General features: G+C 43.2%; 1 protein-coding gene across 1 annotated transcript in view; it reads right to left on the minus strand.

The window, feature by feature from the left end:
* Nucleotides 1-16,666, minus strand: part of RAB5C (RAB5C, member RAS oncogene family) — a 148,488-nt gene that overhangs the window by 38,092 nt on the left and 93,730 nt on the right. Inside the window, exon 4 of the mRNA XM_069237679.1 lies at nt 7,868-7,990. Coding sequence (XP_069093780.1) covers nt 7,868-7,990 — 123 coding nt within the window. The remainder of the gene's footprint in view (nt 1-7,867; nt 7,991-16,666) is intronic.

Raw genomic sequence — 16,666 nt, forward strand, 5'->3', positions numbered from 1 at the left:
CTCCCCAAGGTGTGCAAAGCTTTTATCTGGCACGTATCGAGAGCCGTGCGCTCCATTAATTACCAAAGGACCAAACACAATCGGGCGTGGGGGCATCTGCATGTCTGCAATTGACATAGCCCCCTGCCTCAATATCTAGACAAGATGATATCTGCAGGTAAAAAGGGGGATTGGGGGTGGAGGGGGGTGGGGTGGGGTGGAGGGTGTTGTTTGGGAATGTGGTCTCCTGCACTGCGGTTCTTGAAGGAAGCACTAAAGATACCCTTAATTGCTACACAGAACTACCCTCGCACTACTGACGCCTCTCTGCTTCAGCTACCAGTGGGGGCCCCCCTGAATTGTTGCACACTGCCACTGCGAGGCGTGGTAGGGATCCTTGAATGCTTGTCTCTCCACCTGGGAACAGCACCAAACTGGGATACACACTTCTGTAGCGATCAGCCCAGTGACATCCTGAGATGACCGGATACTGACTGGAAACAGTGTTCTGTTACCCAAACGTGCTTCTTAGCATCCTTGACTCAAGGATTGTCCCACTCCCCTCCAATGACTAAACACCATCACAACTAGCCATCTCAAGCAGTGTAGGCACACAAAGGCACAATTACCTCCCCACTCCCTTCGGACTCACGATGGTGGTACCTGCATTTGCCCACGCTTCCTGCCACAATATTCTGGACATACCATAGCATGATGGCGAAGCCTAAAAAAGTCAAGCCCTCACTGAAAGAATACCCGGACTCATTGCCCTCCTCAGGCCACACTGACCGCACTTCAGCTGCCCAGCACCAACTTGAGGCAACTCTCCATGCACACTACTCATTCTGAGAGGATCCTGCAGGCAATCCTACATACTAAAGAGTCTAGGAAGCCAAGACTGATACGATCTCTCAGCGTGTTAACCTCCTGCGTGCCGACCACCGCAAACTGACTCAAAGGGTGAAAGAAACAGAATCCTCAATTGGCACCATGAGACCGGCTGTCCAGGACCTATGAACCCAGATGAAACTCCTGAATGGAGAAGTAGCGACCCTGCATCGCAAGGCGGAAGTCACAAAGGGGCACTCCAGGTGCAATAATATCTGCTTTATCTGTTTCCCTGAGAGAGTGATGGGTCTGTGTGCAGACCTTATTACAGAGAAATGGCTAATGGACAACATACTAGATAGTCAAGTGCTGATATTTTTCTTGATCGAAAGGGCGCACAGAATACCCGGCAGGCCGCCTCCACGGGAATTGACCTGATCCTTCAAGCTCTTCCGTCCTCAGGGGCCATGGCGATTTGAAGAGTCTTCTGTCACTGCATACCCTGACTTCATAGTGGAGGTCTAGTAGCTATTGAGCTCCTATGCCAAGGTTAAGGGGCGCTTCTGCGATCAGAAAATTAAATATGCTTTGATGTTTCGGGTGAAACTCTGGGTTGTACACAGTGAGAAGATTCCTATTTTCTCCACACCAGAAGATGTCTGGACATTGTTCATGGTTGAGCTATATCTTTGGTATGCAACTGTGGCACCCAGAATGACTGACACCTCGCCACTGTCAACACAATCAAAGGCCAAACCTACCAAAACGAAGCAAGCAGAGGAACGGATCAAGGTATTGCAAGAGGCCACTCAGTACACTACAAACTCCTTCTCAATACTAAGAAAGGCATGTCTCAGACTAAGTTTCTGACTAAAAGAGCTCCCGTGCATCCACAGTGGACATAACCGAGGGCCCGTATGTTACCCCACTCACTGCTCTGAGTCCTGGCCATTACATCATTCACAACTGTTTTCCTTTTGTAGTTAATATCCTAGTACAACATTGGTGCGCTGCTCCCAATTATTAGGTACGTTCTACATACCTGGCTTCTGTCTCGCCACCCACATTGTTAAGGCATGTTGGAGCTATATCTACTAGATGTTATATTTACCCTCCACTGAGGCATGAGAGGATTTCGAGGATGTGTGGCGGGAAAAATATCGAGCTACCAAGACCCACAATGGGTGGGTAGCTATTGCTTTCTGCAACAGGTACTGGATGAAGAGCCATTTGCTAAAGGCCGCAGTTAGGAGGTGAGGCACCCGCCAAGTGCCTTCCACATGGACATGGTTCACCCCAGGTGTTTTTGTTGCATAGGTTATGAGTTTGGGCTATTTGACAGAAGGCTTGAATGTCACCTGCCTTGCAGGGTTTTGGTTAGTATTACTGCGTTTGTTACTTTTAGATTGTTTGGACTGAGGGAATTGAGAAATATTCCCCTTGGGGAGATACTTGCCTTGCACGCACACACGTCGGGGTAGAGTCCGGTATGGTCAAGTCACCTGAAGCAAGAGCGCTTCCAAGCTTTCTGTCGCAATGAGCACACGCACCCATAATGTTATCCCCCACTACGCCGTACTGACATGGAATGTGCGCGGCATGGCGACTCCAATTAAACAAGGTCGAATTCATACATATCATATGTGCCAATGCGTACATTTCGATATTTTAAAACTGCGCACCTCACAGAAACACAAGTTTGAAAATTCAAATAGGAGGGCAGATATATGGCCTATCCGCATCGCCATTGGCCAGAGGAGAATTAATGTGGATAGCACTGAGGTCCCTTATGTTATGGAGCTCTATAGCGCGGACGCTGAGGGTCGATATGTTGTGCTGGAAGGACTCATGGATTGGTCATCCTTAACCATAAGGGAGTCTATGCACCCAATCATAATTGGTGGATTTCCTCAACCAGCTCACACCTGCACTTTTTCATGGTACAACGCCGTCCTGCCTTTTGGGGCGGGGGTGCTTAATTGTGTGCTCTCCCCTCGTTGCATGGTGCACACAGGAGACAGACATTCCAGTGTTTTGGCTCCCGGAATTCGGGTAGGAGGCTCCGAAATTTATGGTGTATCACACATCCTTGAGACAGTGAGTACCTCTTCTAGTCCTTGGCCCATGACTTTCCTACCAGAATTGGCATGATCCCCGGCTCTGCCTACCTGGGATGGGTGAATGTGAGATCAGAGTATTTGGCCCGTATCCGCTCTGACCACTGTCCACTGTTACTGGAACTGCAGTGTGGCAGGCTGTGCCCAAATATTCCCACATGGCACACAAAGGCACTCGCAGAACCCCTACTCCCCCCCACTGATGTCATTTGAGAAGGAGGAGCTATGCTCCTTTGAAAGGGCAGTTGCAGCCCGGCTGGCCAAGCCTGATCACCTCTGCAACCTCCCAAAGACAAAGGGAAGCAGAACGTGTTTAAGCAGACATAATTATAAATACCATCTGACCAGATTACAAGCGGCGGGTGACAGCTCTGGGAGGTTACAGGCGTGGCTTGCTCGCAGATTGAAGCTATTAGATTAGATGATGGCTCACTGGCCACTACACAAACTCCTTCCCACGACTACTACCGCATGCTGTACACTGTACCTCTGGCTCCCACCCTCTAGCAGATGGAAGCATTGCTGGGGGGATCTCCCTACAACCCAACTCTCCCCACTACACGCAGCTGACCTTGACGAGCCCATCCGACTCGAAGAGCTATAGGCAGCCGTAGCTCAGATAGCCTGAAATGAGACGCCAGGTACGGATGAACTACCGATTAATATTACGCCACATACTCTATGCTCCTCACCCAGCCCTTGCTAGAAGTGTTCAATGAGTCGCAGATGGGTGGTCAGCTTCCAGGCTCACAGCGTGAGGCGCTAAAAGTAGTCTTACCTCAGCCGGAGATTGACCTACTGGATGTACACTCATTTAACATCAGACGTCTACTGCAAATTATACACGATTCCCCATAGGACACACATGACTGAGTTGCGGTGTTCTTAGAAATCGAAAAAGCCTTCAACACTCTTAGCTGGGAGTTTCTACTAGCAACCATTCGTCATATGGACTTCAGCCCGGGATTCTTGAAGTGGGTTTGCACCTTGTATTGCAATCCGCTGGCCAGAGTAGAAACAAGACAACTGATATGACAGTTTTTCGATGTCCAGAGGTACCAGACAGGGCTGCCCACTCTTGCATTTGCTATGGAGCCTCTTGCCTGCCATCTGCGTTTACATGCTCAAAGCTGGGGGATACAGGAATTGGATACTCCTCATTTTGTGTCACTTTACCCAGATGATGCACTAATATTCTTAAATAATAGTGAGACCTCCCTGATGGCTCTCATGGGTGCCTTTGGAGACGTTTTGGGCCTCTGTTGAATAAGGCAGTCATGGATTCTCCCCCCTCGCCCAGATCCCTGCACCCCTCAAGGACGATCTTCTGAACCAGTGCCTGCAGTGGTGCCACAAATCCTTTTAAGTATTTAGGCATACAAATTTATCACTCCATGGACGCCCTTCAAGATGGCAATCTGGGCTGCACGCTTCACTCTATTCATGGATTGCTCCCCTTCTGTGGTTTCCTGCCACTTTCTCCACTTTAACGAGTGGTGATAGTTAAGATGTTGATACTCCTTAGGCTGCTGTACTTTTCCGCATTGCCAATAGTGATTCCCAGGGGCTTCTTTCAGGAACTGCATGGTTTGCTGTTGGAACTGTTGTGGGGAAAGACCAACGTCACGTACCCCTAGCTATCACACAACTGCTCCTGGAGGGTGGTCTAAGCATGCAAACTTTGAGCTTTATTATGCTGCTGCGCAGTTACAGTGGCCTCATACGGTAGCTTAGTGAGTCCCCCAGTGCAGAAAAGGAGTAAGAACGTGCAAGAATGGGCAGGACCAGTGTATATACCAGGTTGTTCGACCGCACGCGCTCTCCGTAAAGGGAACTAATTTGATGGCAATGATGCAAGTGTGTTGGCCCTGTTTTATACAGGGTACGTCTTCCATCCCCACAATTCTGGTACCAGGCAGACCCGCTTTGCCCACGAGCCATAACTTGATCCCTTGGCCCGAAAAAGAGACTGGGACTTTTTCAATGAAGGCTCATTTAGGGCCTAAGCCGACTTTATGGACATCTCTTCCTTGGGCCCAGGACATTTCTCAACATATCATGCCCTCCATCAATTGGTGCAGAATACCTGGAGAACTGATGAGGAACCACAACATTTGGCCATCCTCCATACTCTATCAGGTATTGGCCAGAAATGAGCCATTTCACTATTATACAAAGCCCTAACTATGGATGTCAATGGGAGCAAGAACGAAGTGCTCAATAGATGGAGAGTAGTCTCTCTCACACCCATTAACCCCGAAAACATTGACTAGAGATCTCCAACAGGTTAAAGAGGTCTCCCGCAATCCCAGATTCTGCTTCACCAAATGGTGCTACAGGGGGTGGGGAGGAGGCAAGCATCTTGCATTCCCTGTGGGGCAGAGGGCTGTTGCGCAGAGTGGGTGCTGGGACATATTTGTAGCGAATGTTGACACCCAAAATTACATTCACCCATCATGAAAGGATTGTCTGATACAGAAGTTGTACTGCCCCGTAGTTACACAGACCCACGAATAACATTGATAATTCCACCAATGCACAGACTGAACTCTGTCAGCGTTATACAGAGTACATGGCGTCGTTATACCTACTGTGTCTCGCATAGGAGACTACTCCACCCCCCCCCCCCAAACAAACACACTAGATACCCTTCCTGTCCCATGCTCTTAAATTGGGGAATCGCCTGGTCTGTACGTGCATGCTGAGCCACAATTATTATACTGTTCTCTGTGAAAATTTAATTTTAAATGGAATCATGCAAAATGCTTGTGAAGTCCACCAAAATAAGATCATCACTCGCCCCTCCTCCCTCTATCCCTCCTCGCTGACTCTGAAGTTGTTGTTGCTGCTGTAAAACAATAAAAACAGATTTACAAAACACAAAAAAGAGAGTCACAGGCTATGGGCAAATGGTGTAGATTTACAAACTAAGACAACTAGTCAAATTAGAAACTTAGTTTAAAGAGATAATTTGCTGATAAAACAAGCAGAGAGACTATCATCCATACCAATGAACACGTAATCTATCAGGGGCAGGTGCTAAGTCCTGGCATTAAGATCCTTGTAAAATTCACGTCAGGTTGACACAAACAAACAGGGTAGAACAACTACTTCGCCTCTGCTTCTAACAGACGTGACAATTCCATGGAAGGACATTTAGAGTCTTTCACCATGTCTATGGATTCATCTGGAAGATTCAGTAAGCTATTCTACAGGTCAAATAGCACAATGGTGTTTGAGATCTTCTATTGCCTACCCATCTTAAGAGAAGATCGGACCTGGCTCAAAGTGAACTGTGTGTTCAGACAAGTGCGTGGGTCAAGTGCAGACCGCTCCATCTTATAATTCAGGAGAAATGAGAATTATTGTTGCTTTGCATTACCCGTTACTTTGGTAGCAGGAAGACTGACAAGCAGAATGACTGAATGTCTGAATATGTATTGAGAAGGCAAAGGGCATCCTTGTGAAAGAAGGGTCTGCAAGGTCTCAGTATTATGCATTTGCATTGCTGGTAAACAAACTGCCTTGGAAAATATTGAGAAAAACTGTGGTGTTTGACACATTTCTGCTCTCCCAGATGCAGCTTGTGTATTAGTCTGCCTTACAAATGTGAGACCGAGGTGATAGACCTATCTGTGGTTTATGTTACTCATCAGAAACAAATGCCAAATTGTTAAAGCTTTCTTTTACAGACCTCTGGATATGGATCCTCTCTCCTTGCTTGTTGAGTGGATGCAGGACAGTGGTGGTGTTTGTGTGCTGTACAGTTAATAGAAAGGCAATTGCAGAAAGCAATGATTTTAGGGCCTAATAGGGCATCTTCCATTTCACATGTTGAATTGACATTTGCTCAGACCTGGACAAATACCTGTCCCTCACCCTCCCAATCCGAGGCAAGGGTTACATTTATATAAGTCCTCCACGGAGGTATCCATTAAGAGCTGTGGAAGAGATTTCTAAAAACTGACTCTCTGCACCATGTTTTACTTCTTGCCTCACCAAGCTAAGGACTGAAGAAAGTTATCAAAGAACTGGATATGTCTGTCCTAATTTCCTGGTGTCAGGGACAACTGATATTCCACTAGTTCCTGAGGAGTATACATATTCAGTCTAGCATGTTGGACTATGAAGACATCCCATACCATACAATAGTATAGGATAACAGAGCTACAATTTACACTTGTTCAGAATAGACAGTCTGTCCTTGGAAGGAAACACTTTTGTAAAACTTGTCCCCAGGAAAGCCTCAATTTATTGTATTCAGCAGATCCAGGAGTTAATAAAGGTCCAGTACCATGTTGCAAAACATACTGCCTTAAGCAACTATTTGACTAGGCAGAAGTAGACCAAGATACCTCTTCACTGAATCAAAGCAGCTACCACTGTATACATTGGGAGAAAGCTTAGGAGGCAGGTTTTCATCCTAAAGAGTACTTTTACTGGTATTGTTCTTTGACATGTAAATTAAATCTTAGAAATATTCGGTGTTTCTCATATGTAGGAATTCGGACGTTAAGTTTTCTGCATATCTATGCAACAGCTCTAATCACCCGGACATAGATAATAAAGTTCAGTCAAGGTGCAAGAATCCTAAGTTTCTCTTGAACCATTGTTTTCTACACTGCAACCTAACATTGATGGTACCTCAAGATGTGTACTTTTTTCTGCACTGAGTAGTAGATCAAAAAGCAGTGTCCTTAAGAAGAATGTTAGAGTTACAGATCAGAAGAAAATTGGCGTCTATCTGGGATTATCGATATTCTCTGTTAGTGAGGGGAATGGTTGGCGATACTCCCGCCTACCAGGTGTTCACTAGTGCTATCAGAGTGAAGGTGATGCTGCTTTGGTGGAGAGTTCTTTGCTGTAGTGAGAGGCTGCCAGGAACCTCTTGCTCTATTAGGCTTTTGCAGATAAAAAAAAAAAAAGGTCCATCTCAGACTCACCTGAAAATCAACAGCCCTTTTATTGGCGAGGTCAGCCTTATTGCCAGATAAAGCAATAACAATGTTAGGACTTGCTTGTCTCTGGAGTTCCTTCACCCAGTTCTTGGCTCGTGTGAATGTATCCTTAAGAAAAAGAGAAGAAAAAAAAAAAAAAAAAAAAAAAAAAACAGGGATAAAATACCATCAAAGCATGTACAATTGGGAATTTAGTAACCATACTATATACACACACACACACACACACACACACACACACACACACACACACACGGCCGTTGTGTGTTAAGAAAGAATATTAAGGGTCAGAAAAAAGTAGAACAAATTATATGTTTAAAAAAAATAAAAATAAAAATCAATGAATCCGATGAGGGGGTAAAACATTACAGACAGCACCTGTAAAACGCCATGCGTTTCTGAAGCCCTAACTTCTCCTAAGTAGACCTAAATGACTTTCAAGGGTTCTAGTTACCCTCTTAATAATGCTGTGCACTGGTATATTACTACCCACCCTATCCCCATTTTTCTCCTTCCTACATTTAAGAGTTGCTCTTCGTAAATAAGCATTAGTGCAGCTCTTATACCTTTGTGAAGATAAATCACTTGACTTTTTCCAGGAGACAAATTAAGGTTAATACACATACAAATGCTAGTTAAGTATGTATAGAATGTGTTCACCTTGAGAAGAAATTGAGAAAACTTCAAAGTGATAGAGAAACAGACCTCAAAAGTGGTAGGACAGTTTATTACATGTATTTTTAACTCAATTCAGTTTTTTTTCATAGCTTGTATGCAGACATTTTGCTCCTTTTAAAAAAGTGTAACTTTTTTTCAAGGCTTGTCTGTCATTTTGAGTAGCGGAGTAGTTTGCATGTTTAATGTGATGAGCCCACAACCCTATAACACCATATGTGAGCAGGTTTCTTGTAGGTCTTTTTTGGAAAGAGCATTAAAACATTTGTAAAAGCAACTTTTCTTCAGAAGACCTCTTTCATCCACCCTTATGAGAAGGAATATCTGGTGAGCAACACACCTTGTTGTGTTATCCACCCACGTACATTAAGATGTCAAAATATATGCGTTTTAGGCCTTTCTTTGGTAACTTTTACTGCCAAATTCTGTGGAACGTCTTAGGTTAGTCTAGGTAAACCAAGCTTTGTTATTGGTTATGGACATCTTAGAGCAGCTTTTCACTGAGTGTATTGAGGTTACAATCCTAGCTTCAATGATAATGTTTTGGTTTATAGAGGTGCTGCAGAAAACACCAACAATGTGAAGTGTGCTTTGTAAGGAAGGCTGACACAAAAATAACACGATTATATGCCTTCTGTAAGAAAACACAAGGGAAACAAGCTAATTAACAAGAATGATACAAGACAAATCCCAAACAAGCACTTTACTAATGCATTACGGACAGGTGCAAAGTAATAAGGACACAGTTAGGGCAATCACAGACAAAAGCAGGATTTAAGGGAGACAACATAGACCCCTTTGCACCACTGACAGTATCGCTCCTGGTCCATCTCAAGATAGATATAAAAAGATGAAATGCCCTAAAAAAGGGTAACACTAATCCAAATTGGTTAGCATGAAGCCGTGCTAATAGTGCCTTATAGGAAAGACAACTAGGAAGCAAAAAAAAAAAAAAAAAAAAAAAAAACGACATCTGAAAAAAGGCAGAGAAACAAACAGATGAAAAGTTGATTTTTGTTCTTTAAATATAGAGAAAAACGTTCACCATGTAGGCACATGTGGCACTGAATGACTTTAAATGCAACACACAAGCTAGAAGCAAGCAACAAGACTCTCAGTGACACCTAAAAATGTATGATGACCAGGAACAGGCAGGATATGGTAAGATCTATTCTCTGCTTATTTAAGTAATTTTAAACATTAGACGCTTACATAATACAAAAAAAGGATTATCTTACTTACCCTGTAAGCATCTGTTCAGGGAATGAAGTGCTGTAGATTCACTCTGCGTACATCTGCCATGTGCTGTTGGGTCAGGATGTGTACATGTTATTTTCTTCAAAGAAGTCGTCAAAGCCACAAGGTAAAGTGACCCCGTCTCCCACTCCCCCCTTTTTGGTGATACTGAGCATGGGCACCAACTCCATTGTTAGATTGTTTTCCCGCAGTCGGGTGAGGATGGAGTTTGAATATAGCATTAGTATGAGAGGTCCATGTCCGTGAAGTGTAATCAATACTGCAACAGCTAAGGGTGTCTGAGGAGGTGGGCGTGTGTTAATCTACAGCACTACATGCCACTAACAGATGCTTACAGGGTAAGTAACATAATCCGTGTGATGGCATGTGTGGCTGTAGATACACATGTTCTGCATAGACTGTAAAAGCAGTGTAGTCCCACAAGCGGTGGCTAACCCATGGGTATTGCAGCTGTCTCAAAATAAATAAATAAATGGGGTAATTGTGTGTGGATTTGACCATGTGGCTGCTTTACAGATGTCAATGATGGGGATGTTTCCCAAAAAAAGTCATACATGCACCTATTTTACAAGTTGAGTGTGCTCTAGGAGGTATGGGTAGAGATCTTTTAGCTTTAGTATAGCATGTTTGGATACATTTAATTATCCAGCTTGATATGCTTGCTTTAGATATACCGTTCCCAATATGTGTAGGTGAAAAAGCCACAAAAAGTTGTTTCGCGTTTCGGACGTCTTTAGTTCTATCAATGTACTGCAGTACTGCTCTTAATATCTAAGGTCTGTAGAGCTCTTTCAGCAACTGAATCAGGTTGAGGAAAGAATACTGGTATCTAAACAGATTGATTCAAGTGAAAAGCGGAAACCACTTTTGGAAGACACTTTGGATTGGTAGGAAGTACTACCCTATCCTTATGTACCTGGAAAAAGGGGTTTTCTAAGGTTAATGCCTGAAGTTTACTCACATGTCTTAGTGAAGAGATTGTCACCAAAAAGCCTACTTCCCAAGAAAGAAACTGGATTAGACATTTATGTAAAGGGTCAAATGGAGGTCCCATAAGTCTGTAAAGCACAATATTAAGATTCAAGGTTGGTGCTGGAGGCACCGTGGGAGGTATCACTCCTAAGACCTTCCATAAATGCTTTAACAACTGGTATTTTTTAATAATGTTGCCTATTTTGTATATAAGCTGCTATTGCTGCCAAAAGCAGTCGTATTGAAGTGTGTGCTCAGCCACAGGTTTGCAAGTAGAGCAAATAGCAAAGAATCTCTTGAATAGTTATATTAAACAAATCGATCCTTTTGTTTTGACAATAAATAGCAAACCTTTTCCATTTAGCGGCAAAACATGCTCTAGTTCTGGGTCTGCATGCTTCCTTAAGAATGGTCATACAGTCAGGAGGTTATTTTCTGAATCCTGTTTGTATTGGGATAAGCCAATCCTAATTGTGTGTTGTGAACAGCTCCTAAGTAGGGCTGCATCTGAGACTGTTGTAGGTGTGATTTTTGTATGTTGATGGTAACATCTAACTGGTGTAGGAGATGAATGGTTGTCTGTGTGCTGCACACATTGCTGAAAGGAACTGGATTTGATAAGCCAATCGTCCAGATATGGGAAGACACAAATGCTTTGTCTGTGTAGATGCGCTGCAACTACTGCAAATGGGAGAACTTTGAACTGATAGTGTCTGCCTTGTACAACAAATCTGAGAAGTTTTCTGTGTGCTGGATGTACTGAGATGTGGCAATAAACATCCTTGACAGTTAGGTCGGACATGAAGTCTGCCTATTATAATAGTGGTATTACATCTTGCAGAGTGACCATATGAAGATGCTCTGATAGGATGCATGGATTCAGTGATCCGAGATCTAGAAATGGACGAAAGGGACCCAAATGTTTTGGGAATGAGAAAACAGAGTGAGTAAACTCCTTTCCCCTTTTGGTGATTAGGAATGAACTAATACTCCTTTGTGAAGGAAAGCCTGTACTTCTTGATTTAACAACTGGAGATGTTTTAGAGAGTTCGTGCTTTTTTGGTGGTATATTTGGAGGTGTGTTTATGAACTCCAGGCAATAATCATGTTGGATAATGTCCAAAACCCACTGGTCTGTTATATTTTGCCACCTGGGGAAAAACTGCTGTAGATGTCCCCCGACATGAGGAGAGAGTCACTGTTTTGAGGTGGAAGTGAAGGTACCTCTTCCTCTGGAATGGTTTCCCTTATATGACCCTCTATAAAAACCTCTTGAAGGTGATAGTGAACGTTGCTGTCTGAAAGAGGTACGCTACTTGCTATTATTTTGTTTGAAAGTTGTTTTACGAAAGGAGCCTCTGTTTCCAGGAGTTTGTAAAGCTCCCATAGACTTTCCAACATCATCATAATTTTTCATTTTCTACTGAGCTTGGTCTACTTGTGGACCAAAAAGATGTTCCTGATGCAAGGGAGAGTTTAACAGCACTTACTGGACTTCAGGTTTAAAACCTGATATATGCAGCCATACATGACTGTGTAATATTACACTTGTTTTTATTCCCCTGGCAGCTGTATATGCCACATTGCGAGCAGATTTAATACAATTGTTAGGAATCAACTTGCCCTCTTGCAAAAGTTGTTGTCCCTTCTTTTTAAATTCTTCTGGAGATGCAGAATAAGATCTTTTATCCCATCCCAGTGAGCTCTGTCATATCTTGACAATCGGGCTTGTGTGTTGGCAATCCTCCAGTGGTTGGCTGCCTGAGTCCCCAACCTTTTGCCTGAAGCGTCAATGAACTTGGACTCATTGTCTGGAGGAGGTGCATCCCCAGAAGTTTGAGAATTAGCACTTTTACGAGCATTGGAGACTGCTAAGGAATCTAGTGAAATCTGTCCCTTAATATAAGCAGGATCTGTTGGGGCTGGTTTATATTTTTTGTCAACCCCGGGTGTACTTTATTTTTACACTAACAGGGTCTTTAAAAATGTCAACTCCATGCAGTGTCATTCCCTTTAACACTGGCAGATACTGAGCTGCCCTAGTGGTAGAAGGAAGGGTTTTGAATAGAAAATCATTTTCTATAGGGTACTTATGCAATGGGACCTGATGGTATGCAGCCGCCCTAGCTACTAGCTCATTAAAAGATGTAGTGCTGTGTGGTGGAGATGGTTTTGCAGATTATAAATCAGGATCTGTGTTCCCCGGTGGGTCAATTTTGTGTGTTCCAGGGAACAAATGGTGGCTGTTGTATGTGATCATCCCTCCCCTGGTCTTCTACATAGGAACGTGGCAACCCTAATGAAGTTTCTTGTTTTAAATATTCTGCCTCAGAGTGTGAATGATGTAGTGAAGGAGGTGGCGGTATTAGACTGGAGGCAATATCCTTTTCCCTTTTCTTCTGTGGAGGTGGTTGGATATCAATAGCCTCCTCAAATGAAGTATGTGGCTTAACATGGGAAGAATTTGCAATGATTCAACCAGTATTTGGTTCAATATGTAAAGTCTTTTGTTTCGGATTGAGCTTCTCTGCCATAGTCTGTAAAATAAGCTCTGGTGCCAAAATAGATGGTTTTGATCTGATTGGCGAAACTTTCAGTGCCGAAGAATGTTTTTGTTTTGGTGCCGAAAAGCTCAATGGTGATGATGTTGGGACCGAAGACAGCCTAGGTTGGGTGGATGCTGAAACCTTGGCGGTCATTCTATGAGAGGAGTCTTTAGGCTTGGCCTTCGGTACCAAGCAGGAATGCGAGGCATCCTTGGCAATCATTCGGTGCTGATCATGGCCTGCTGGCAGTGGTGGCCCCTCAACAGAGCCTTAGTCTCTGTTGAAGCAGAGTGCCTCACTCACTGCGCGCTGCGTCGCTGGTACCGGTTATGTCTGCACGCCCTCTTCAGCCCAAGATTTGGATCTGGATTCTGAAATGGATAAGACCTCTTCTGCCAACGTAGTAGTCTCATGGAACTCTTCCTGTGGCTCGATGTCTTGGAGCCCGAAGATATCCGGTTTCTACTCTAGGTATTTTCGTTGCATTTCTTTTCGTCATGCTCAACTATCTTGTAGCGTCTTCTTCAACCAAAACAATTGACAGCCTTCACAGTACTCTTAGTTGTGATCTGGTGATAAACAAAGGTTAGACACAGAGTGGAGGTCTGTGTGAGGGTATCTGGTGTGACACCTAGGGCAAAAACGGAAATTCTAATAGCAGCACATTTCAGTTACATACCGAAATGTGGGAAAAAAAGAGGCCTGATCATGGGGGTGAGGGGTGGCAGAGTACGGCGACCAGACGAAGTGTGTTTTACGTCCCGCGTTTGCAGTATGTTAATGAAAAGCGATTGTAAACAATACAGACAAATAAAGAAGTCAAAGTAATTCCGAAGGGACACGAAGTTGGCTCGAACCGGAGCACGAAGAACACGTCCGGACCCAGAAAGAAAAGAATCTAAAAATGGGTTGATGCCCATGCACATTATCAATGAAAGGAGGGATCACTAACTTGTGACTCCAACAAATTCTTTGAAGAAAAACAACATGTACACAACCGGACCCAACACTAGATGGCAGAAGTATGCAGAGCATGTGTATCTACAGCCACACATGCCACTGAACATATATTGACAAAAGGGCAGTTAAAAGTAAAGCACTTCAAACAGGCCACGGAAAATAAAGTCAGAAACTGACATCAGAAAGCTAATTAGCATTATAATCTCCCTCTTCTAACAGACCTCCTGCAGAGTATTAGGGAAGCTATCAAAATAATAGCATGTGACAGTAGCAAACAGATAACCACTTTAGGCCTTAAATCACTTGTTTTACAAAGGCATTGCTAGCCCCTTTAAAAATATATCAAATAAGCAAAGGTATGATGTACTGGATCCTTACAAGTGTTACTGTGAGGTTATGGTCACGTTTGCTGGAGGTGATGTAATGTATAACCTTGCAGTTAGCATCAGATTTTTGTTAGCTCAGGGAAAAAGTATTTTTATGGATCTGTGTCAATTAAATGACTATCTTGATGCGCGCACACACACTTCAGTGTGACCTCTACTTGGCATAACAGATTTCATGGAGACACACCACAATGTATATCCCGAGCCAGATAGACTCCTCATTGCAAGTTAACCCCAAAGCTTGCAAGGATGACACTGCCCTGGTTCTCATCCTCTGGTGTCTGAAACTCATCTAGTATGTTTCACTAGTGTGCATCTTTGGTGGAACCCAAAAGAGGTAAAAAAAGATCTGGCATGAAGCAGAATAGCTGTGAATAGTGTTTTTAATGTATGTTTCAATGTGAAATGGAAGAGGCTGCCATCTGTCATGTAGAAAGCAACAATGAAGCGTTTCAAAACTTGCGATGACCATTTTGCCAATTAGGTTTACCAGTTTGAGCATGCATGTTTTGTGAATGTTCTACTGGCATGGAAACTTAAATCATAGATGAGAAGGGGTACTTTCAATTATTCTGGGTGCAAGAGGTTAAGTTTAGTAAAGGTATCCCATCAGAATTCTGACTGGTGACCTTCCGCAACATGCATGTCTTTAATAAAATAAAAAAAACATGTAGGGTCCTCATCAACATATCTGCACGGTTTAAAAGAGTAAAAATGTTAATGAAGATGACCAAAGGTATACATCATTCGGGTCTACCATCTATCTTGATAACAAAAGATTTCCAGTCAAGCTTTGATTTACAATGATAGTATGCATTTAGTTATGCTAGACAATGGGCACACTTATGTCTCCTCTAACTACCTGATGATCCACCTGCAAAATGGAAACAATGATTGAAGAATTTAATGTATATCTGATACAAAGAAAGTATGGTTTTTGCATTATTTAGGTTCTGATGAGCAAACTGAGCAATTATGTGTGCACTGCAGGAAGGGAATTGATTATACCCACCATAGAGCTTAGTCCTGAAAGAAAGGCTTCAAGGCCAAGTAAATCATTTTCCTTTCCTACAAGTTATGTGCAGGGACATATCGACTTGTGTGACAATGCACTGGTTGAGTGTTCTACACAATATGTCACTACCAATACTACAAGATATCGAAGGAACATAGCGGCTTCTGTGGCAACTAGAGTACATTATGCCTAATTTAGGAATGATTTTGGTCATGTCAGATTTGGCAACTATGGCACCTAAGAAAATAGGTTAGTGATTAGGGTTAGTAATTTTTATTGTTTAATTTTTTCCATTGTTCTTTAACCAAATATTTAAATATGTTGATAAAAAAAAGATAACCTGTTTTCTGTTTCTGTGAACTTCAATGGAAATCTTGCCTTTTATTCCTCACGAGAAGCAGGCCCATTTATCCAATCGTGTTTTGATTGGAATGTTGGGTGCCTCTGCATAAGAAACAAAAGGGTCAGGCGTTTAGCGGTCACTACGCTGCCTGTAGCTAAGGCAGAGGACCCATTTTAAATGTGTCTGTCTCACAGCCATGCCACACAAGCCCCAAGTTTATTTTGGATCTCACTGTCCCCTAAACAACGTCCTGCTTGTTGAAATTTGGATCTTGTGTCCAATGAAGATCCTATAGTTCAAGGAAGCATGCTTTGGATGGGGAGGCTCCAGACTTCTGTGTATCGAACACTATACTTTAGCCTGGTTTTAATTCGGAGTATGCTTTTTTTCATAAAGACTGAACTTTCCTTTTCTGGTAATCCAGACTCTCCCGCCCTCACTTCTCGTCGTCTTTTAGGCACTCGTTTTTTCATGTATAGAGCCATGGTGCCTTTGGTGTGTCTGCGCTCTATACGTGTATACAATATACAATAAAGAGGGCCGAAATGAGACTTCCACACTTGAGGCAGTAACAGCACATACATATTTAATGAGTTAAAAGGCACCGCCCACCGCAAATAAGTCAGGACT

Source organism: Pleurodeles waltl, chromosome 6 (assembly GCF_031143425.1).
Source record: "Pleurodeles waltl isolate 20211129_DDA chromosome 6, aPleWal1.hap1.20221129, whole genome shotgun sequence".
NCBI classification, from domain to species: domain Eukaryota; kingdom Metazoa; phylum Chordata; class Amphibia; order Caudata; family Salamandridae; genus Pleurodeles; species Pleurodeles waltl.